Source organism: Caretta caretta, chromosome 7 (assembly GCF_965140235.1).
Source record: "Caretta caretta isolate rCarCar2 chromosome 7, rCarCar1.hap1, whole genome shotgun sequence".
Classification (NCBI taxonomy): Eukaryota; Metazoa; Chordata; order Testudines; family Cheloniidae; genus Caretta; species Caretta caretta.
Window position 1 is genome coordinate 30293622 of NC_134212.1, and position 21589 is coordinate 30315210.

Consider the following 21589-nt stretch of genomic DNA (forward strand, 5'->3'; position numbering starts at 1 on the left):
GGAGGCTGGAACATGGGCACAAGGCAGGAAAGGGAGAGGTGGGATGAGAGGTTGGGAATGGGAGACCCCAGTGCACCCCACTCAGGGTTACAGATTGTCCCCTCCCGAGGAGACCTCCAACTGGGCAGGAACAGGGTTGGCCTAGGAGACCAGGAGAATCCAGCTCTGCAGAGAATGGGGGCAGCGGGGTGTTTATTAGGGGTGTTCTCCCCTCAGATTCAGTGCTGACCCCAATGCCCCAGCACAGTGCAAGGGATTCTTACATAAACAGCCCCCACGCCTCACCCCAGATGGCTGCATCTCAGCTCCCAGTGAGGGATCCCTCTAGAACAGTGGTTCCCAAACTGGGGTTTGTGAAATGTTACAGGGGATTCTTGGGGGGGAAAAATCCTAATGGCGGACAGAGCTGTCCCTAGGGACCTCGGGCAGCATGGGCCAGCAGCCCGGAGCCCCTGGACTTCCAAGAGTTAAGCAGATCAAAGCGAGCATATCTATCACACTGAGGAGATTTAAAGTTCAAGACTCCTTATAAGAAATGGAAAGGGAGGTGGATATTTTTTGCTGTTTTTAAAATGATTATGAAGGAGTTTAAGGTTTGTTGTAAGGTGCGTTGTTTGCCTGGACTGCTCAAGACCTGAATGCTTGTGTAGGAGGAGAAACTCTTTGAGTTCCCTTCTTAAATACCTTCATGCTGTTTCACATCTGATACTCCTTGATGAAACCTAAGAGCCTTGTCTTAGAACTAACTGGCTTATGCAATGTGATACAAGCTACTTGAGTGAGATCTTGGAAGCGTGTTACCGTTTTCAAAATGTAATATAAATACTGTCATGATAAATAATAATTAATAATAAATCGAGTGTAATAAGCATATCATAAAAACAAATGTTATATTTCCAAGATTACTGCTTTTATAATTTATACTCGGGTAAAGGAGAAAATCCCTGGAAATATTCATTGCTAGGAAGGGGTTCCCGGGAGTTGACATTTTAGTGAGAGGGGTTCACAGGTTGTTGAAGTTTGGGAGCCACCGCTCTAGAAACAGAAGGAAAGCTGGCTGCAACTGAGCTGCTAAAGAGAAAGCCGGGGAGGCTGCCCCCTTCACAGCCTCAGAGGGGAGAAAGCTCCCTCCCGCCCTCCCTGTAACTGCGGAGGACAAAGGAGACCCCCGGGGCACCAGATGCTGCCTGCAGAGGGGCGCACCGGGACCCTCCACAGTTCCCCATGTCCACGTTAAGTCACAGGCTGGAGTAGCGGTAGATCCAGATCGGACTCTGCACCCCACTCTCCTTCCAGAGCTAGGGACAGAACCCAGGCGTCCCGGCTCTGGGCTGCTCGCACCCAGATGGCTCCGCCCCGCACAGGGTGACGCGGGCAGCCATGCCGCTGCTGCGACCTGGAAGCAAACAGCCCGGGGGTCATATGGAAAGTGTCAATCGAGGGACAGCTCTGCAGGTTCGTCTTTGTGCCCTGGGAGTGGGGAGGGGTGGCAGCTGGGAGCCAGGACTCCTGGGTTCTGTCCCCCGCCCTGGCAGGGGAGTGGGATCTAGTAGTTAGAGCAGGGAGGGGCTGGGTGCCAGGACTCCTGGGTTCTGTCCCAGCTCTGGGAGGGGAGTGGGGTCTAGTGGTTAATGCAGAGTGGGGCTGGGTGCGAGGACTCTGGGGTTCCATCCCCAGCTCTAGCAGGGGAGTGGGGGTGGGAATCAGGACTCCTGGGTTCTGTCCCAGCTCTGGGAGGGGAGTGGGTCGAGTAGAGGCAGCATTCCCTGGTTCTCAGTTACTGTATCAGGGGGCGGTCCCCATTGTGTGACTGTCCCCCTGCTCTACTAGACCCACCCCACTTTGCCCCCTTCTCTCCCCACAGGCTCCCTGTCTCTTCTCCGGAGGCCAGCAGGGGGCAGCTGGGAGTTGGGGTCCTGCTCCTGCTCCTGGAGCCTGGGCCGGGCTAAATTGGTGCTGTGGGCCATGACCAACGACCTGGACATCTTTGTGGGGAACACCACGCTGATCGATGAAGAGGTGTACCAGCTCTGGCTGGATGGGTACTCAGGTATGGGGATTAGGGGGCTGGATGCCAGGATTCTGCCCAAGCCTGTGGGTGGAATTAGGGTCTAAGTGGGTTAGAGCAGTGGGTGACTGGAGGTCAGGACTCCTGGGTTCTACTCCCAGGTCTAAGAGAAGAGTAACTCTGGGTGAGTGTTCCCCCCCAACAACCCATCTGTGCCTCAGTTTACCCTGTTGCTCTGCTAACGCCAAGGTGGGAAATAGGATGCTTGTCCCATTGACCCCGTCCCCCGATAGCGGGTGGTGAGAGATGAGGTCTGGCCCTGCTCCCCCATACATTGATCTGGCTTCTGAGCCCAGTCCCACCTGCAGTGAGTGATGTGGTGGGAGGTTGGCCCTGCTGACCGCAGTCCCTTACCCCTCCCAGTGAGTGATGCGGTGAGCCTGCGGCTGCGCAGCGGAATCCTGGAGCAGACGGGGGCCACGGTGGATGTGCTGCAGAGCGACACCATGGATCATTACCGCACCTTCCACATGCTTGAGCGTCTGCTGCACACCCCCTCCAAGCTCATCCACCAGCTACACTTTCAGATCCCGCCATCCCGCCAGGCCATGCTCATTGAGAGGTGGGGGTATGGGGCTGGGAGAGGAGGGGGTTGGGCCCAAGGCTGGAGGGAGGCCAGACAGAGGCCAGGAGTGAAGGCAGGAGGCTGGGTGGGGAAGTGAAGGGAGCAAGGCCAGGAGGGAGGCTGGGGGTTGGGGAAGCTTGGTCCAAGGCTGGGGGGAAGGAAGGGAGGAGGAAACTGGGCCTGAGGCTGGAGGGGGAAAGCTGAGCCCAAGTGGGGGGAGGGAGGAAGCCCAGCCAATGGCCCAAAGGGGTGGAGAAGCTGGGCCAAGGTTGGGTGGTGGGTTTGTGTCTGAGGTCCCGCTGGGGGAGTCTGAGGCTCTGGGTGCACGAGGGTGTCTGAAGCACCAGTGGAGCAGAGAGGGGGCAGCTGAGCTGTGTGGGGTACGGGTGTCTGAGGTGCCCTCTGTCTCCCACTCCTGCGGCGGCAGGTACTATGCCTTCGACGAGGCCTTCGTGCGTGAGGTGCTGGGCAAGAAGCTCTCCAAGGGCACGAAGAAGGACCTGGATGACGTCAGCACCAAGACAGGCATCACCCTCAAGAGCTGCCGACGCCAGGTATGGCTCAGCCCGGGGCTCCCATGAGCCTCTGTGGTAGCAGTTACCATCAGACCCAAGATGGCAGCTCTTATGAGTCTCTCGGACAGTGGCCCCCATCAGGTCACAGGCCAGAGGTACCCATGAGCCTGTAGGGCAGCGGCTACCCTCAGGCCCTGAGCCGGCAGCTCCCATGAGCCTCTGGGACAGCAGCCTCTGTCAGAACATGGGCTAGGGACTCCCATGAGTCTCTGGGGCATCAGGACACAGGCTGGGAATTCCCATGAGCCTCCTACACAATGAGACCTATCTGGACCCTGGCCAGGAGATTCCCAGGAACTTCTGGGGCGGTGTCTCCCATCAGGCACCAGGGTCGGGGACTGGCTGGCTCAGGGTGGGGGTAATGGGATACGGGGCCCTTCCCCTCTAGGGCTCTGACTCTTCCCCCCCACACACTGGTGTCCTCCTCAGTTTGACAACTTCAAGCGGGTGTTTAAGGTGGTGGAGGAGATGCGGGGGTCCCTGGTGGAGAACATCCAGCAGCACTTCCTGCTCTCAGACCGTCTGGCCAGGTAACAGGTCGGGGGGTACCAGTGGGGCACATCATGATGTAGCTCTGCCCCTAGAGTGTCTCTGCTGGGTTGGCTTGACCCCTCCTACCCCACACAGAGCCCTCTGCTGGGCTAAGGGTCCCCGGAGCAGTGAGGCTGGAAATTAACATTTCCCCTAGAATGCCTGGGGCAGCTCCCCCTAAGCAATCGGCTCAGGCTCTCTGCATACTCCAGCAGAAACGATCCCATGACTTCAGGAGCTGGAACCCTGGGCTCGAGCCTGCAGCCCCTGGACCGTCAGCTGGGCCTACTCAGCACAGACCTGAGCTGCTCTAAGCTGTCCTTTCAGATCTGCGTCAGTGCTTGGATGAAGTGAGCTCATGAAAGCTTATGCTCAAATAAATTGGTTCATCTCTAAGGTGCCACAAGTCCTCCTGTTCTTTTTGTGGATACAGACTAACATGGCTACTACTCTGAAACCAGTGCTTGGATGGGCGACCTCCAAGGGGAACACTAGGGGGTGCACTCCCATGGTAGTCAGTGCTGGCCCTAATGCCGTGCTCCAGAGAGTGGGGCGGGAGTTAGGGACAGAGGAATTTTCTGATTCAGTGTATGGCATCTTCCCCTACCTCACCCCCAGGGACTACGCTGCCATCGTCTTCTTCGCAAACAGCCGCTTCGAGACAGGCAAAAAGAAGCTGCAGTTCTTGACCTTTGAGGATTTCGCTTACTGCGCAGAGCAGATGATCCAGAACTGGACACTGGGAGCTGTGGGTGAGACTGGGGACCCCCTGCTTGGGAGGAGATGGGGCAAATCGTAGCCCCTAGAGAGCTGTGCCCGGACAGCTCCTGGCACAATCATTAAAAACCACCCATGGTGCTATGGGGACCTGCAATGTCAGCTTACTCCCGGGGGAGGGGCGACATCACATGTAGCTCAGCCTGGCTCTGCGGGGTTGTGCTGTGGGGAATGCACCTGCTGGACTTCCCCTAGAACTGGGAGCTGCCTACTGTGGTCCCAGACTTACTCCTGCCTCTGTGTAAACAGCCCCCATGCCCCACCCCAGAGGTGGCTGCATCTCAGTGCTGGGTTACGGATCCCTGTATAAACAGCCCCCCACCCCAAAGCCTTCTCCCATTGTCCACCTGCTCCCCCCAGACTCCAATGTGGACGACATGGACGTGGATCTGGATAAGGAATTCCTGCAGGAACTCAAGGAGCTCAAGGTGCTGATCGCTGATAAGGATCTGCTTGATCTGCATAAGAGGTACAGGCCTGATGTGGGCAGGGCTGGGAGCCAGGACTCCTGGATTCTAATCCCAGGTCTGGGAGGGGAGCGGGCTCTAGTGGGTTAGAGCAGGACTCCTGGGTTCTCTTCTCCATGTGGCCTGTGTTATAGGGCATGTGGTGGAGCTGGGAGAAGTAGCATTTTTGGGGGTGTCTGTTCTGTCCATATGTGATGCTGTTTCTTGGCCTCAGGCCTGGGGAGCGCTGGCAGCAGGCAAGCCCCTGGTGGGGGGCCTGACCTCTCTGTCCCTCTGCAGCCTGGTGTGTACGTCACTGCGTGGGAAGAGCTCGGTGTACAATGAGATGGAAGCCAATTTCAAGGTGTGTCCTGGGGCCAGGGGTGGGGGACAAGGAGTGAGTAATGGGAATGTGGAGGGCGGATTCCCCCTCCCGGTTCAAGAAGCCCCCTTCAGTGGCCAGGCCTCTGGGTGGTGCCCCCTGTTGGCACCACCTATCAATGCATTTCCTCTGCGTTACCTGATCACATGGGTCCCCTGTGTGTCAGTGAAGGGCTGCAGCCCATGGCCTGGCTTGCCTGGTGCCGCAGCCTCCTGCTGTGGACCCCCTGAACCCCCCACCTCCATCTGCACCTGCCATGCCTGAGGCGCCCACCAGAGGGGGCTTCTGAGTCAGGCTGCCGGGCCCCACCAGCCTTCTGGGCTCTGAATGCCTGGGGGTGCTGGGGCCACGGACACCCTCCCCTCAGATCCATCCTCCTCTCATTCTGGGGTGTCCCCAGGAGCCAGCTCCACCCTCGGCCCCTACCCCCTTCTGGCTTGGAACTGGGAGGCAGGATTCCTGGGTTCTCTCCACTTCTCAGTCACCAACTCACTGAGCGACCCTGGTGAGTCCCTTCCCCTGTGTGTGAATTGGCGGGTGGGGGGAGCAGTTTGTAACTGCGCAGATCCCTGAGGCGTGGGAGCCCCCGTGACGCTCTGGTGAACTTTCTGGGCCCCACAGAACCTGTCACGGGCACTGGTCAATATGGCCTCCAAGCTGATCCACACCAAGGACGTGCGTGACTTCTTCATCGACCTAGTGGAAAAGGTACCACCCCCCATGCACCCTGCATGTATTCACCCCCATCCTGTTCCCCCACAGGTGGTCATGGCCCCCCACACCTGGACTGACTGGTGGACATACCCCTCGCCCCCATACACTGCTCCATATGTACCAACCCCATCTCCTCCCCACACACATATAGACTTCTCAGATTCTCCACGGCCAGGATTTAATGTCTGTGGGTGAATTGGGGGTGGCGTGGCACTCCTGGGTGCCCCCAGGGCAGGGAGAGGCCCCCAAAGCCAGCCCCTAGAAAACATGCTGCCCTGCATTCCTAGGAAGTGGGAGGGAAGAGGGAGATTTGACCGTCATGGCGTGATCACCCCCCAGCTTCCACGCTGGTGGGGCAGGAAGTTGGTTAGTGCCTAGGAGAGGAGCGGGGCTATACTGGGGACTCTGGCCCCTTGGGAACTGGGCTGAGACCCATCAAATCACCCCACATGGGGAATTATAGACTTGGAGAGGCACCAAGAGGGGAACTGCACCAGGTCCCATTCCTCCCCTCCCCGAGCCAGCCAGTCCCAATTCCCAGCAAGCAGGGGATGAGGGTGAGGTTGTGGGGTGTTGCCCCCAGGACCCAGGCTGTCTCTGACTCCTTTTCCCCCTTCTCCCCAGTTCATTGAGCCCTGCAAGTCGGATAAGTGGACCTTGAACGACGTCCGACTCTTCCTGACGCAGTACACGATGTCCGCTCACACCTTGGACGCCTTCCGGTAAGTGCCGCCCGCCAGGGATTTGGGGGCCGCCACCACCAAAGTCACTGCTCACAGACTCTTCCTGTCCTAAACTCGAGGGTAGCGTTGATGGCAGCTGTTAACCAGCAGCCCCATCCCAGAGCCAGCCGCATTTGAGCACCAGGTGAGGGATCCCTTTATAAACAGCTTCTGCTCCCCAGTCCAGAGAAGGCTGCATCTCAGTAGCAGGTGACCGAACCCCTTATCCGTAGTCTCATACCCCACCGCAGAGCAGCTGCATCTCAGCTCCAGGCGAGGGGTTCCTGTATTAACAGCCTCCATGCCCCGCCCCAGAGGCGGATGTGTCTCGGTGCCATTGTCTGACATCCCCGTTCTTTACCCGCAGGCACCAGGCTCTCTGGGATCGGTACATGAGCACCATCAAATCCTGCCTGCTTAAGATGTACCACGACTGACAAGCAGGGGGAGCCCTAACTGCTCGAAATGCCCTGCTCTACCGCTGATCCCTCTGCCGGATCCCTCTGCCCTGGTTCTGTTTTCCTGGGAGCTCTGATGTGAAGTCATCCCCGCCACTTCCCCAGGGCTGGGCACTGCCTCCACCCGAGATTCCCTGTCTCCATCTTTGGAGTTTTAGCTCATTTTGGAAAATAAATGGAAGAGCCAACTGTTGGATTCGAGTTTTTGTTAGGGTTAGCTCAAAGCATGGGCCGGGCCCAGTAACCTCACTGCCACCAGCCCCTAGTCGGAGCCATGGGGCCAGCCCAGTATCCCTACCACCAACACCCCGTGGATCAGAGCCAGGGCCTGGCCTGGTATCCCGACCCCCAATCAGTGTCACAGGCCCGGCCTGGTATCCCCACCCCATCCCTGGATCGGAGCCGCGGGCCCGGCCTGGTATCCCCACCCCCAGCCCCGATCGGAGCCGCGGGCCCGGCCTGGTATCCCCACTCCCAGCCCCGATCGGAGCTGCGGGCCTGGCCTGGTATCCCCACTCCCAGCCCTGATCGGAGCCGCGGGCCCGGCCTGGTATCTCCACCCCACCCTTGGATCGGAGCCGCGGGCCCGGCCTGGTATCTCCATCCCACCCTTGGATCGGAGCCACGGGCCCGGCCTGGTATCCCCACCACCAACACCCTCCTGGATTGGAGCTACGGCGCGAGCCCTGGTTTCCCCTTCTCCATCCTTCAACATCCGTGGGCGGCTGTGGCGGAGCTGTTTCCAGGAGTTGCTGCCACCCCATGGTCACAATTCAGCTCCTCCCAGGACTCATCTTCGAGGTGACCCATGCTATGGGGAAACTGCCAGGTGTGGGGGGCCTCCCTCAGATCTACGCAAGGCTTAGGGAGAAACACAGACCCCTGAACAAACCTAATGAGATCTTGCCCCTCACGCTGTTACATCCCTGCATACAGCCCGTGGGGAGCCCAGGAGTGGGCTAGCAGGGCACTGGGGGCCAGGACTGAGGGGTGCTGGCAGAACTTGGGGGGGGTCTAGAGCTGGGCTAGCAAGGGGCTGTGGGCCAGGATTGAGGGGCGCTGGGGGGGATCTAGGGCTGGGCTAGCAGGGGGCTATGGGCCAGGATTGAGGGGCGCCGGCAGAACTGGGAGGGTGGGGCTAGGGCTGGGCTAGCAGGGGGTTATGGGCTAGGATTGAGGGCCAGAGCGGTCATTGATTCTATTTAACATAATTTACTCTAAAATTAAAATAGGAAATTAAGGGCCAAAGTCTTGAGTGAGCACCCTGGGGGCAGGGGATACATGTTGGCGGAAGTTTGTGTTGAAAGAACCCAGGAGTCCTGATTCCCATTCCCCCCTCCCCCCGCCACATGTCTCTGTTCTCCAGACGACCCTGCACAGGGGCCCAGTGACAGCTCAGACAGAACACCGGAGCCTCCGTGCAGCTAATCCCTTCCCCAGGGGGCTGCTCTGTCTGCACCTCCCCATTCCCGAGTGAGCCCCTGGGGGCACCATACCATAGTGCTGCGCTGCCCCGCCCCAGATCCTAGAGAACTCCTGAGTTCTATCCCAACTCAGGGAGGGGGGTCTAGTGGTTAGAGCGGGGCGGGGGGCTGGGAGCCAGGACTCCTAGGTTCTGTTCCCAACTCTGAGAGGGGAGTGGAGTCTGGGGGGTTAGGGCAGGGGGAGGGCTGGGAGCCAAGACCCTCCAGAACAGGTTTGAAGTTCCATCAGGGGGAAGCCACAGTCTCGTGCCTGGGATCCACCCTGGCGTGTGTGTATCCAACACCAATCCATAGATTTTCAGGCCAGAAGAGACCATGAGACTAGCTAGTCTGGGGGGCCCTGGCCAGAGAATGTCACCCATCACCCCTGGTGCTGAGCCCAGGCACGGGTGCTGGACTGAAGCATGTTCCCGAAGGTAGCCAGGCTGGAGCTGGAGACCCTGAGAGATGTGAATTCACCACGGCCCTTGGCTGTTTGGTCCCAGGGTTAATTAACCTCAGGGTTAAAAACAGTGTCACATTTCTCCTTGGACTGTGTCCAGCTTTAACACTGGGGGAGGCTATCGGGGTGTCCACACCTCTGCTGGGGGGGGCTCGGGGCTCTTTCCCCCCTCCCCCCCCAGGAACTTACTAGCCACTTGTGTAAGTCAGCAAAAGTCACCGCCTGGGGGCAGGACAGCACACAGAGCCTTACCCCTATAGGGGGGGCCGCTGAGTGGCCAGGGGATAAATGCACAGAACCCCCATCCCCTGCTGAGGTAGGCCATGTGGTGGGAGGGTGTGTTTAGAGAGGGGCAAATGTGCCTCAGGATTAACCATCCCCACTCCCTGGGATGGGGTGAAGGTGGGGAGCAGGGAGATGGATGGGAAGGGGGGACAGAGGTGGAGATAAGTGGTAGGGGTTCCATGGGGGAGGGCAGGGAAGAAGGTGGGTGGGCAGAGAGGGTGCAGAGGCAGGGGTTTCCAGGGAGAGGGGTGTGTGAAGGAGTGGGGGGGGGGCAGAGGGAGGCTGGGGATGAGTGAGTGTCTGGGGGAAGTAAAAGAGAACAGTGCTGGGGCAGAGGAGTCGGGGTTGGGGGTGGAGTGGTTGGGGGTCTTGGGGGCAGGAGGTAGAGCGGGGCTGTGGGGAGGGCAGGAGATGATGAGGTGGAGCAAGGGGGTGATGGGGCTGGGGCAGGCGGTGGGGGGCAGGGGTGAAGCAGGGGGGCTGGAGCGGCTGGGGCTGCAGGGGGCAGGGGTAAAGCGGGGCTGGAGGGAGTATAGGGGTGGAGCGGCTGCGGCAAGAGATGGTGGGGGTGGGGGGCTGGTGGAGCGGTGGGGGGCGGGGGTGCAGCGGTGGGGCAGGCGGTGATGGGGCGGGGTGGAGCAGTGGGGGGCTCGGGCAGGGGCTGCAGGGGGCGCGGTCTCGCAGCTGGTCGGCCCGGGGCGCGCGGCGCCGGCTGTAAGTGGATCCAGGTGCGGGGCGGGTCCCGCTGGCCCGGGGCCAGGAATTCGGGGCAGGGGGGCCGGGGGGAGCCAGCGCGTCTCTCCCAGAGAGCCTCGGCCGCCAGCGCCCGCTCCGTGTGCGCCCGCCCGGCCGTGGGGGATCGGGGCTGACCGTCCTGCCCGGGGGGCGCAGACCGGACCCCCCGGCCTGAGCACGGGTGCGGGGGGCCGATCCCGGACGGTAAGTGGGGCCGGAGGGGATCGAGCCGTGCAAGGGTCAGTGGGGGATCCCCGGGAGCGGACCGGGCCGTGTATGGATCGAGCCCTGCGGGGTCAGCGTCGGGGGGGTCCCGGTGGCGTTATCCCTGTGCCCGAAACTTCTGGGAATCCCCCTTTGTAGCCGTGGCACCAGCCACGCGATTGGTAGTGATGGGGGGGTCCTGACGGGCTGGGATCGGTGCAGGGCCAGCGGGACCCCGCCAGGTCAGACCCCTCCCCAAGGCCGAGATAAGCCATTTGTGACCCACTGACCCCAACCGGGGCGGGAGGGAGGAGTACCCCTAACGGAGCCAGCTCAGAGATGGCTGGGCCAAAATATAGACTTCCCCACCTCACCCCCTAACTGCCTGTCCCCCACCTGGCCCACCCCTATACACCCATGTTCCCCCCCCTCCCCACACACACACCAGGCTTCTTCCCTGAGCCCTTCCCCGCCTTGTGCTCCCCACACCATGTGCCCTCCCGCTGCTGGGATCCCTCCCCAATTCCCCTCTGCCCCCCCCAGCCACTGCTCCCCACACTGCCTGTCTCCCCACTGCTGGGATCCTGCTTCAATTCCCCTTCCCCCCCAGACCCCCCCCACCTCCCCACTGCTGGGATCCCTCCCCAATTCCCGTCCCTTCCCAGCCCCTGCTCCCCACACCGCCTGCCTCCCCACTGCTGGGATCCTGCCTCAATTCCCCTCCCCCCAGACCCCCCCACTGCTGGGATCCCTCCCCAATTCCTCTCCCCCCAACCCCCTGCTCCCCACACCGCCTGCCTCCCCACTGCTGGGATTTCTCCCCAAGTCCCCCCCCGCAGCGCTCCCCAAACTGCCTGCCTCCCCGCTGGCTGGGATCCCTCTCTGACCCGTGCCCTGGCCTACATTCCCCATAGTGCTCCCCTCACTCACTGCCAGGATCCTGCTGTCAGGATCCCTCCCCTGCCCTGCCCTCCCCACACCACCTGCCTCCTCCACTGCTGGGATCCCAGCCTGATTCCCATCCAGTCATCACCCCAGCCTGCACTCCCTACACTGCCTGCCTCCTCCACCGCTGGGATCCCAGCCTGTGCTGCCCATGCCACCCACCCCTTTCACTGCTGGGATCCCTCCCAGTAGTCACCCCAGCCTGCCTCTCCTGCTGCCGGGGTCTCTCCCTGATCCCCACACCACCACCTGTGTCCACCTCTCTCAGAAAAGCCCCTCTGGAGACAAGTCTCAGGAGATCCTGCCCTTTGGGGGATCCCCCTCTGATGGGCTGCCCTCCCCAATGCTCCACCTCCTGGGGAAGAGCAGCCAATCACAGCTTGTGCAGGAGGCAGTCAGGGCTCTTCCCTCACCCACCTTCTTCCAGCAGCAGGACAGAGTTTTGGGGTAGGGGAGAGGAGAGTAGGAAGAGCCCAGCAGGGCAGCTCTAGTCTGCCCCCTCCCTTCCCTGCAATACCAGGCCTTGGGACAACAGCTGGAGAGCATGGTCTAGGGTGGCTGTGGGTGGGGGAGGTGTCATTTTGTACACTCCTCTAGGGCACACCCATGTTTCCTTACACGTGTGTTCTGGCTGGCTGGGAGAGGCCACAGGGCTCCAGGCCCCAGAGACTAATTGTAGACCCAGCCAGACATAAATATTGACAGTGCTGGGTCAGTGAGAGGGTTCCTGCCAGGCTGTGCATTGGAACCATCCATCCATACTTTCTGCTGTGTACTTTGGGTGGGGGGGTCTCCACTTTGCTTCCCTCAATCCCCTAAGGATGCCCCCTCCCCCTGATCCCATTTCTGACACCAATCCCCTGTTCCCCACCATGCTACAATGCTCCTGCCCAGCCTTGGGATGTCCCAGTTCCCCACAGCTCTGATTTGCTGATGGCTGCTCTGGGGTCCCCTTCTCCCACAAATTGGGTTGGCCAAGGGGCTTTGGGTTCCAGACGGTCTGGGAGCTGGGTGGATGGCTATTCATAGCCACAGAGAGGCTATAATTAGCCTGGACTTGACCAGAGCTCCTGCCTCAGGAGAGGAGTTGATAGACTCCCTTAGCCTCTGTTTGGATAGTGCCCCTCAATCCAGACCCATAGTCCCCTGCCCTCCCAGCCCTGCCCCCCCCCTCTGCTCAGCTGATCCCCCTCAGTCCAGACCTGTGGTCCCCCTGCCATCTCAGCCATTGAGGCCTAGTCTGCCAATGTTTGGCTGGATTATAATGGGAACTCAATGCTAGACCCTCCAACTCATGACATGCCCTCACTTTGAACCTAGGTGTGAAACCTCCAAGCCATCCAGAACTCCAGGGGTCTCTGCCATTGGGGAGGGGGGGAGGCCCAGTGGGAAGGGCAAGATACAATGTACGGGGAGGGGCTGCCATTGATGGTTGGTCCCCGCTCCTCCCCCATCACCCTCCAAATGGGGCTGGATGGACTCCAAGTGAGGACAGGAATGAGGGTGATCTGGATGCTCTGAGCCAAAGTCCCCACCAAGCTCTTTGGCTTTGAATCCACTGGGCATTGGGAGACTGGGAGGAGGAGGGGATGGCGGGGGAAGCCTCACCTTGCAGGGAGGGGAATCCATATTCCGTATGTTCTAGGGCACTGTGGGGTGCGCTTGGCCCCATGGCAGCTGCAGGGACAGGATCTCTGTCCCCAAGGCCCAAGGGGAATTGCCTTCATTCTCAGCAGTACAGAGGCAATGATGCATAGTGGGGATACCAGGCCACGGATCAGATCCACTTGAGAGGGGTTTCTGATTACCTGTCTGGGGGGTTGTTGGTTCAGTCTGAGGGGCACTGGCAGGACTGTGGGTGGGTGACACTAACCCCTGCCTTACCCCTGGCAGGACCATGTGGCCCGTCTCCTGCCTGCTGCTGGCAGTGCTGGTGGGCGCGACACTTGCACAGGAGCTGGAGGAACCTGATACCTACACGGTAAGAACGCGTCAGTGTTGCCCACCCTGCACATGCCCTCTGGGGTGGAGTGCGTGGGCTGTTTATACAGGGTCCCTTGCCTGGTGCTGAGATGCAGCTGCCTCTGGGGTGGGGCACGGGGACTGTGTATGCCAGGATCCCTCAGCAAAACTCCAGGATATTGGAGGGGGTCCCATCCTTAGTGCCCCTGAGAGACCCTGGAATAACAAACTGGGCTGCACAGCCCCACTGCTCACAAAGTGAGACACTAACGCTGCCGGATTAATTTAGCGGTCGCTCCCTTCGTAGCTTCTCTCAACTGAGCTCATCGCATCCACCAGGGTTCCTTGTATCCCTCTATTCTGCGCCCCCTGGCTGGGTGCCACCCTCCCCTCTATTTCAGAGGCTTCCTGCAACACCCCCCAATTTCACTCCCAAGCAGAGGTGCTTTGTGCACCTGCCCCCCTTCCCCTCCCCACCATTATGATTTGCCTGGTCTGGGACATAAATTCAATCTATGGAGAGTTTTGTGTGTGGGTGCATGCTGCCCCCTGCTGGAGAGGATGAGCCCTGCTCTGTGTCCGTCCGTCCGTCCCTGCTGCCCTGCTCCCAGTGGGGTCTGTGCAGGGCCCGATCAGTTTTCCCTTAGCTGCCTGCTTGCCCTGAGCTGGCCTCGGACACCTGGGTTCCTCTCCTGATCCTGCAGGGCCCATTAATGGTTTCAAGGGCAATGGGATCCTGTTGGTTCAGCCCTTTGATTTCTTCACTCCTATATTTGGGTTTTTTCCCCACTGCCTGTGGACCCCCGACTGTAACCGTCTCCCTCTCTTACCCCTAGGAATGCACAGATGGATACCAGTGGGACTCAGACACACAGCACTGCAAAGGTATGAGGCGGGACTGTGGGGAGTGGTTGAAGGTGGGGGGCTGGGAGCCAGGACTCCTGGGTTCTACCCCAGGGCTGGGAGGGGGTCCTTGGAAGGAAGGGCTTGGACTCCTGCGTTCTGACCCTGGGCCCGTCCCCAGACGTGAACGAGTGTGAGACCATCCCCGAGGCCTGCAAGGGGGAGATGAAATGCATCAATCACTATGGGGGGTACCTGTGCCTGCCGCGCTCAGCCTCCGTCATCAATGATGTGCACTCGGAGAATGCTGCGCCCCCCAGTGCCCCTCGACCCCGACCTCCCCGACCCTCACTCACCGCCTCCCGCCACAACGCCTGCCCCCAGGGCTACGAGCCTGACGGGCATGGCTCCTGCCTGGGTGAGTAAACAGGGAGCGGTTGGGGGGAAGAGGGGCAAGGGGGCATGGCTGGGGGGAGGGGCCATGGTGGGGAGGAGGGGCAGGGGGCATGGCTGGGGGAGGGGCAAGGGAAATGGCTGCGGGGAGGACAGGCAGGGGGCATGGCCAGATGGAGGAGGGAATGGTGGGAGGACAGGCAGGGGGAACAGCCACGGGTGTGTGGGGGGCACAAGGCCCACTGGGAGGGAGGCAATTGGTATCACTGGGGGTTAGGGAGCTGCTTCCCCACAGGCAGAGGCTGGTGATTCTATGGGGCAGATCCAGGACACCCCTGGGGCCTGATGCCCGGCTTGGGGGGCTGTCTGTCCCGGCTAACCCTGCATGTCCCGGTGCTGCCCCCTGCAGACGTGGACGAGTGCGAGTACGAGCTGCACGACTGCCAGCCCAGCCAGGAGTGCATCAACACAGCCGGCGCCTTCCACTGCAAGTGCCCTGACGGCTACCGCAAGATTGGCTCCGAGTGTGTGGGTGAGTGGGCACCGGCCACCGGGGGGCGCAGGGCTGGGGTGGAGGACAATGAGTTTAACCCCTTCTCTCCCGTGTGGCAGACATCGACGAGTGCCGGTACCGATACTGCCAGCATCGCTGTGTCAACTCCCCAGGCTCCTTCTCCTGCCAGTGTGAGCCAGGCTTCCAGCTGGCCAGCAACAACCGCTCCTGCGTGGGTAAGGGACCCGCCCTGCCAGGGGGACAATGGGGGCTGGGACTCAGGATTCTTGGGTTCTGTTCCTCTTCCCATTTGCATCACTTGGTGGGCATTTGAACACTGTTATACACCACCCTGCCCCCCCCCCCCCGAAGCAGTCGCATCCCGGTGCTGGGCGTGTTGGGATTTCACACTGCGCTTTCCTTGCAGATGTGAATGAGTGTGAGATGGGGGCACCGTGCGGGCAGCGCTGTTTCAACACCTACGGCACCTTCATCTGCCGCTGCAACCAGGGCTATGAGCTCGACCGCGACGGGTTCACCTGCAATGGTAGGTGAGCCTGGCCCCTGCCCCTAGCCCAGCCCCCAGTCCTAGCCTTCCCCTGCTTTTAGCATTCCCCAGGCCTAGCTCCTCCCATAGCTGTAGCCCCTCCCCTACCCTGAGCTTCTCCCATTTCTAGCCCCATCTTGTTGTATATCAGCTACCATCCTTTTATCCCCCTCCTGTTTTAGCCCCTCCACAATTTTAACCCTTCCCATTTCCCTTAGCCCTTCCCTGCTGGCAATTCCTCCCTTCTCATCTCCAGTTCTAGGTCCTCCTATTCCATTCTGCTCCTCCCACTTTCCCATGTTCCCGCCCCATTCCCTTTAGCCCCTCCCCTTTGCTTTGCTCCACCCACTTGCCCATTCCCTTGCCTTGGGGACCTTCTTAGCTCCGCCCCCTGCTCTTTTCCCACCGATTGGCTATGAAGGACAATCTCTAATGAGGCTGATGGGCACAGACATTTCCTGTGGTTCCTGGAGTGGGGGCAGTGGTGGACTAGGAGGTGAAGGGAGCCCGGGCCTCTCACGCTTTGCTTCCCCGAACCAGATATCGATGAGTGCAGCTACTCCAGCTACCTGTGCCAGTTCCAGTGCATCAATGAGCCAGGGAGATTCTCCTGCGACTGCCCCCAGGGCTACCAGCTCCTGGGCACCCGCCTCTGCCAAGGTACCAATGCTTCCCAGCACTGGGAGGGGCTTCCACCACAGAGCTACTTCCTCCCCAGCACACTCCACCCACCCCAGCTGGCCCCAGCCCTGAGCAGCCCCTGCTGCCCTAAAGAAATCCCAGAACCCCTGCAAGAGCCATTGAAAGGGGGTGGCTTAGCATAGCAGGGGGCTATAGGTTGGGATTGAGGGCTACAGTAGAGCTGTGTGAAATGCATTCTGGGATTTCCCCCTTCTCTGTGCCAGTCATCCCAGGAGAGAGGCCAAGATCTGAACAGATCCCTGTTGTGGCCCCAGAGCATCCTGCCTCCAGTGGTAGGGCATCTATTGGCTAGGAGCGGGCAAGAACTCAGGACTCCTGGGTTCTATTCCAAGCTCTGCTACTCACCTTGGAAAAGTTCCTTCCTCTCCCGGTGCCTCAGTTTCCCTTCCCGCCCCATGTCTATTCAGACTGGGGGCTCTTTGGGGCAGAGATTGTCACTGTGTCTCTGTGCAGTGCCTGGCACAGTGGGAGCCCTGATCTTGACCTGTGTGGTGGCCGGTCCAGTGGGGGCCCCTGATTGCGTTGGGGTCTGTGCAGCACCTAGCACAATGAGAGCCCTGATCTTGATTGGGGTCTGACTCCAGTTACCCCAGTCTCTCCCCACCGCAGACATTAACGAGTGTGAGACGGGCGCCCACCAATGCACCGAGGCCCAAAGCTGCATCAATTTCCATGGGGGCTATCGCTGCGTGGAGAAGAACCGCTGCCTGGAGCCCTATGTGCAGGTGTCTGACAAGTGAGTCTGCGTGGTGTGCTTGGTGGGGACTGGGTGGTTTCCCTTAGCTAAGCAGGGTTGTCCCTGGATGGAGACTCATGAGGAACCACCAGGCTTGCATTGTAATGAATGCTGACCCCAATGTGGCACTAGGAGGTGCCATGCTGCAGGGTCAGAGGGCTCAGTAGGGGGCTCTCTCCCCTTGCACTCAGTACTGGCCCCAGTGTTGTGCCTAGTAATGCCACATTTTCCAGTGGCTGGGGGATGAGCGTTTTGCCAAGATATAGGGTGACCAAAGGGGAAATATAGGAACGCCCGGTCGAAAAGGGACCCTGGCGGTGCTGGGCCATTAAAGGGCCGGTCAGGGGTGCTGCAGATCTTAGGAAGGGTACTTCCTCCCTGTCCTGGCACCGCGCTGCGCCCCAGAAGCAGCCAGCAGGTCCAGCTCCCAGGCTATTGCTGCGTGGAGAAGAACCTGCCCCTACTCTGCAATGGGAACTGGCCAATGGGAGTTGTGGGGGGAGGGGGTGGCTCCTGCCCCCTGCCTACTAGCACTGGACCTGCTGGCCGCTTCCGGGGTGCACACAGCGTGGTGTCGGGACAGGCAGGCAGCCTGCCTTAGCCCCGCTGCATTGCTGACCGGGAGCTGCCCAAGGTAAGTCCGTGCCCCAAACCCAGAGCCCCCTTCTGCACCCAAAGCTCTCATCCCTGGTCCCACCCCAGAGCCTGCAGCCCCCTCCCACACTCTGAATCCCTCTCCCACACTCTGAATCCCTCAGCCCCAGCCTGGAGCCTCTCCTGTACCCCAAACCCCTCATCCCTGGCCCCACCCCAGAGCCCGTACCCCTTGCCTCAACCTGAAGCCCCCTCCCATATTCCAAATCCCTCAGCCCCACCCTGGAGCCTCCTCCTGCACCCCAAACCCCTCATTCCCCAGCTGGACCCTCACCCCCTCCCGCACCCCAAGCCCCTGCCCCAACAAAAGTGAGTGAGGGTGAGAGAGAGCGGGGTATGTAGTGAGTAGGGGCAGGGCCTCAGGGAAGGGACGGGGCTAGGGTGTTCAATTTTGTGTGATTAGAAAGTTGGCAACCCTACCGAAATACCCAATTCTATGCAGTCGGAAAGTCAGTGAGAGACCCAGGGATGGACCACAGATGTCCTGCCCCACACTAACTTTGTCCCTCCCTCACAGCCGCTGTTTGTGCCCTACCACGAACCCTCTGTGCCGGGAGCAGCCCTCATCCATCGTGCACCGTTACATGAGCATCACAGCTGACCGGACCGTCCCTTCTGATGTCTTCCAGATCCAGGCCACCAGTGTCTACCCTGGAGCCTACAATGCCTTCCAGATCCGCTCTGGCAATGAGCAGGGGGAGTTCTACATCCGGGTGAGTGGGGGGAGGGGAGCGGGGGGCTCTGGACAGGACAGACCACTGCAGAAGGCGGGACTTCCTCTTTTAGCCAAATTATCAATAGTGGGAGGGCTGCTACCAGAATGCAGGACTTTCTGTGTTGCTCGTAGTGCCAGGCAATGGGCATGTCCCACTCATCCAGAGACCCAGCCAGTAGGCCCGATCTCCTCTGTGAGGGGGGGCATTCTGAATTGCTCATAGCACCAGCCAGTGGGTGCTGCCCTGGAGGCAGGACTTCCTGCATTAGTCTAAACTCAGCCAACCAAAGAAGAAGCAGCTATTTCATTGGTGGTGGTGTGCGGGGCGGGGGAGTAAAGGGGGAGCAGACAGAGCCCCTGGAATGAGGGGTGTGGGGGGGTGACAGGGAATCCTTGAACTAGAGAGGGTGGAGGTTGGGTGGACGGATTCCAGGAGCACCGGTGGGGGCGATGTGCTTGGGCAACAGAAGCTATGGATGCCCCCCTAGTTATTACTGGGGGTAGTAGGGGGATACAGGAGACAAGCAGAAGGTGAGTAGGAACTTGCAAGGGAGAAGTCTGAGGAGGCAGGGATGCAGGGTGAATCAAAGCAGCAGGAAGTGACTGCCCTGAGCCCCCTTTTCCTTTGCCTCCTTGAGCCGGAGGGGATTCCCTCCAGCCTGCATGCACTTGGAGCCACTCCACTGGATGGTGCTAGTGAGGGGCAGGGCTAGAACAGGCTGCAGGTTTTAAACAGCATTTAGATGCCTAATGCTCTTGATTTCAAGAGGAGTTAGGTGCCTAAACACCTTTTAAAAAATCTGGCCTTGTTCTGCTGCCCAAGTCGGCTGTGGCTGATCAGCTCCACAATATCAGGGCGAGGGCCAGGTCTCCCAGGGGTGAACCCCTGTGCTTGGGGGGTGGGTCGGATCAGGAAATAAGATCAGCAGAAAACCGGGCCCCTTTGGGATGTCACTGGTGCCCCCTACAGCTGGCAGCAGCTTCCCCTCTCGCCAGAGCCACACCTTGACTTGGGTCAGCAACAAAGTGGGCACTGCTTTAGTTACACTGAAATGATTTGGTTGGGTCAGCACCCCCTGGAGGTTTGCACTCACTCATCTGCTCTCTTGGCAGCAAATCAATAACATCAGCGCGATGCTGGTTCTGGCCAGGCCTGTCACAGGGCCCCGGGAATATGTGCTGGACCTGGAGATGGTGACTATGAACTCACTCATGAGCTACCGCTCCAGCTCGGTGCTGCGTCTCACCATCTTCGTGGGAGCCTATTCTTTCTAGTGCCCCAGCCTGGGTAAGACAGGGCTAGTTTGTGGAGGTGGGAATGTGTGCAGTGATGAGCTGCCAAAATCTTAACAAGTTCCCTCCTCGCCCCATGAGGGAATCGTTGCCCACCCCCGCCTCCCGGGACTCCTGCCCCATCCACCCCCCTCCCCTGACTGCCCCCAGAACAGGGTAGGAGGGTCTCGTGGGCCACCATAGTGGGTGCCCACCCCTAAGAGCCAGAGACAACTGCTGGGGGGCGAGGTGGGCAGTCCCAGAGGTGCTTACCTGGGGCAGCTCCCAGGAAGCATCTGGCAGGTCCCTCTGGCTCCTAGGGGCAGGGGAGTGTCTGCTACCCCACTGATCACATCAGAAGTGGTGCCTTAGGCACTGACTCCCTGGGTGCTGAGCACCCACCGGCAGCTCCGCGCCCAGCCCCAGATCACCTCACCTCCGCTGAATGCGCTGCCCTGTTCTGCTTCTCCGCCCCCCAGCTTCCACGAATCAGCTGTTTGGCGGGAAGCCGGGGAGGGCTGAGAAGCAGGCGGTGGCTTCGCACTCAGGCCCAGGGAGGCGGAGGTGAGCTGGGGCTGGGAGTGGTTCCCCTATGCCCCCCCCCCCCAGCTCACCTCCGCCTGGCTGTGAAGCCGCCAGCTGATTCGTGCGAAGCCTGGGGGGGGCGGAGAAGCTGAGCGGGGGCCGGGCAGGGAGCTGCTGGTGGTGCTCTGCACCTACCAAATTTCCCCCTGGGGTGCTCCAGCCACTTTTGGCCGGTTAAATTTAGAAGCCGTTTTAGAACCGGTTGTCCCCTCCCGGAACAACCGGTTCTAAAAGGGCTTCTAAATTTAACAGCCAGCGAACCGGCTCCAGCTCACCACAGGGTGTGTGTGTATCTCCCTAAAGGGAAAAGGGGGGAGCCCCATTATCTCTGCTCCGTGCCCCTTCAGACCCTCCCTGACCAACGAAGATTGTACCCAGCTCTGAGAAGCCAGGAGAACAATCCTCCGCTGGAAACCATGTCAGGCGAGTTTCTCCCAGAGAAAGTCCCAAGGGGGCTAGATCCTGGGGTCTCTGTCCCGCAGACAAAGGCCAATCGAAGCCAATGCCAGACACTCAGCCTGGAACTGCAGGGTGGATGTTTACCAGGGAGAGGGATTTGCCCTGGGAACAACTGACCTCGGGGGAGACGAGGGAAAAACTCTACTGCTCAGGGGCTTCCAATGCAGCTGGACTGTATCCTTCTAGCTCGACCACCAGACTGGGGTTGCTGTGGGGGGCATGCTCCAGCACATGAGAATGGAGCTGAGCTGAGGGCCATTTGCCCCAGTGTCCTGGCCTGTGCCAGCTGCTCTGGGGGGTGTACAACTGTGCAAGGGGGCAGATTATCCCCCATCTGCCCCCTGGAGATTCTCTCACCCAGCTGCGTTGTGGGCTGGGCTCAATGTCTGGCTGTAAAAGCGAGGAATCCCAGTGCAGGTGGAGCCAGCCCACTCAGACCATGGAACAGTGGGGTGGGGGGGTGTGAATTGTAACACACCCTGCCTCCCCCTTTCCTTAGGGGCTGAAGCAGCAAAAAGCAGGGTCCCAGGCCCCAACGTTGCTGTTTTCTGCCCCTGCAGGTTGGCACCGGTCCAAAGGAGACAGCGCAGCCAGACCCAGCTCTGGAGAGATATCAGTGGGGTACGGGACCCCAGCTGCCACACTGGAAACTGACATGCAGCTGGACCCAAATCTCCCATCCCTCCAGCCTGCCCTGGGCTCTGCCCCTCCCTGGCTGGAGACCCCCGAGCTGGGCTCCTGCGCAGACCAGAGGTGTGATTTTGGCCAACTGTTCCACTGTCTGGTTTGAAAAAAGGAAAATTTCAGTAAAAGCACCAAGACCAAACCCCATATAAGGCAAAGCAGGTTGAGTGGGGGGTTCTGGTTCTGCCACCAGCACCAGAGCTGATCAAGT

At 60.1% G+C, this 21589-nt stretch overlaps 2 protein-coding genes across 2 annotated transcripts; both read left to right on the forward strand.

Moving 5' to 3' along the window:
* Positions 1-1373: 1373 nt before the first annotated feature.
* On the forward strand, positions 1374-7426 carry FIBP (FGF1 intracellular binding protein). The gene is made up of 11 exons (XM_048858140.2): positions 1374-1455; positions 1865-2050; positions 2432-2630; positions 3061-3187; positions 3638-3738; positions 4358-4491; positions 4877-4985; positions 5263-5326; positions 5966-6052; positions 6683-6780; positions 7148-7426. Exons 2-11 carry the CDS (start codon positions 1966-1968, stop codon positions 7215-7217), a joined length of 1074 nt encoding a protein of 357 aa, XP_048714097.1. The 5' UTR covers positions 1374-1455; positions 1865-1965; the 3' UTR covers positions 7218-7426.
* Positions 7427-10235: 2809 nt separating this feature from the next.
* Positions 10236-21520, forward strand: EFEMP2 (EGF containing fibulin extracellular matrix protein 2). Its single transcript, XM_048858203.2, has 12 exons — positions 10236-10388; positions 13227-13314; positions 14132-14180; positions 14320-14556; positions 14941-15063; positions 15144-15260; positions 15452-15571; positions 16112-16231; positions 16883-17009; positions 18181-18376; positions 19492-19666; positions 21255-21520. Exons 2-11 carry the CDS (start codon positions 13231-13233, stop codon positions 19651-19653), a joined length of 1335 nt encoding a protein of 444 aa, XP_048714160.1. The 5' UTR covers positions 10236-10388; positions 13227-13230; the 3' UTR covers positions 19654-19666; positions 21255-21520.
* The last annotated feature ends 69 nt before the right edge of the window (positions 21521-21589 follow it).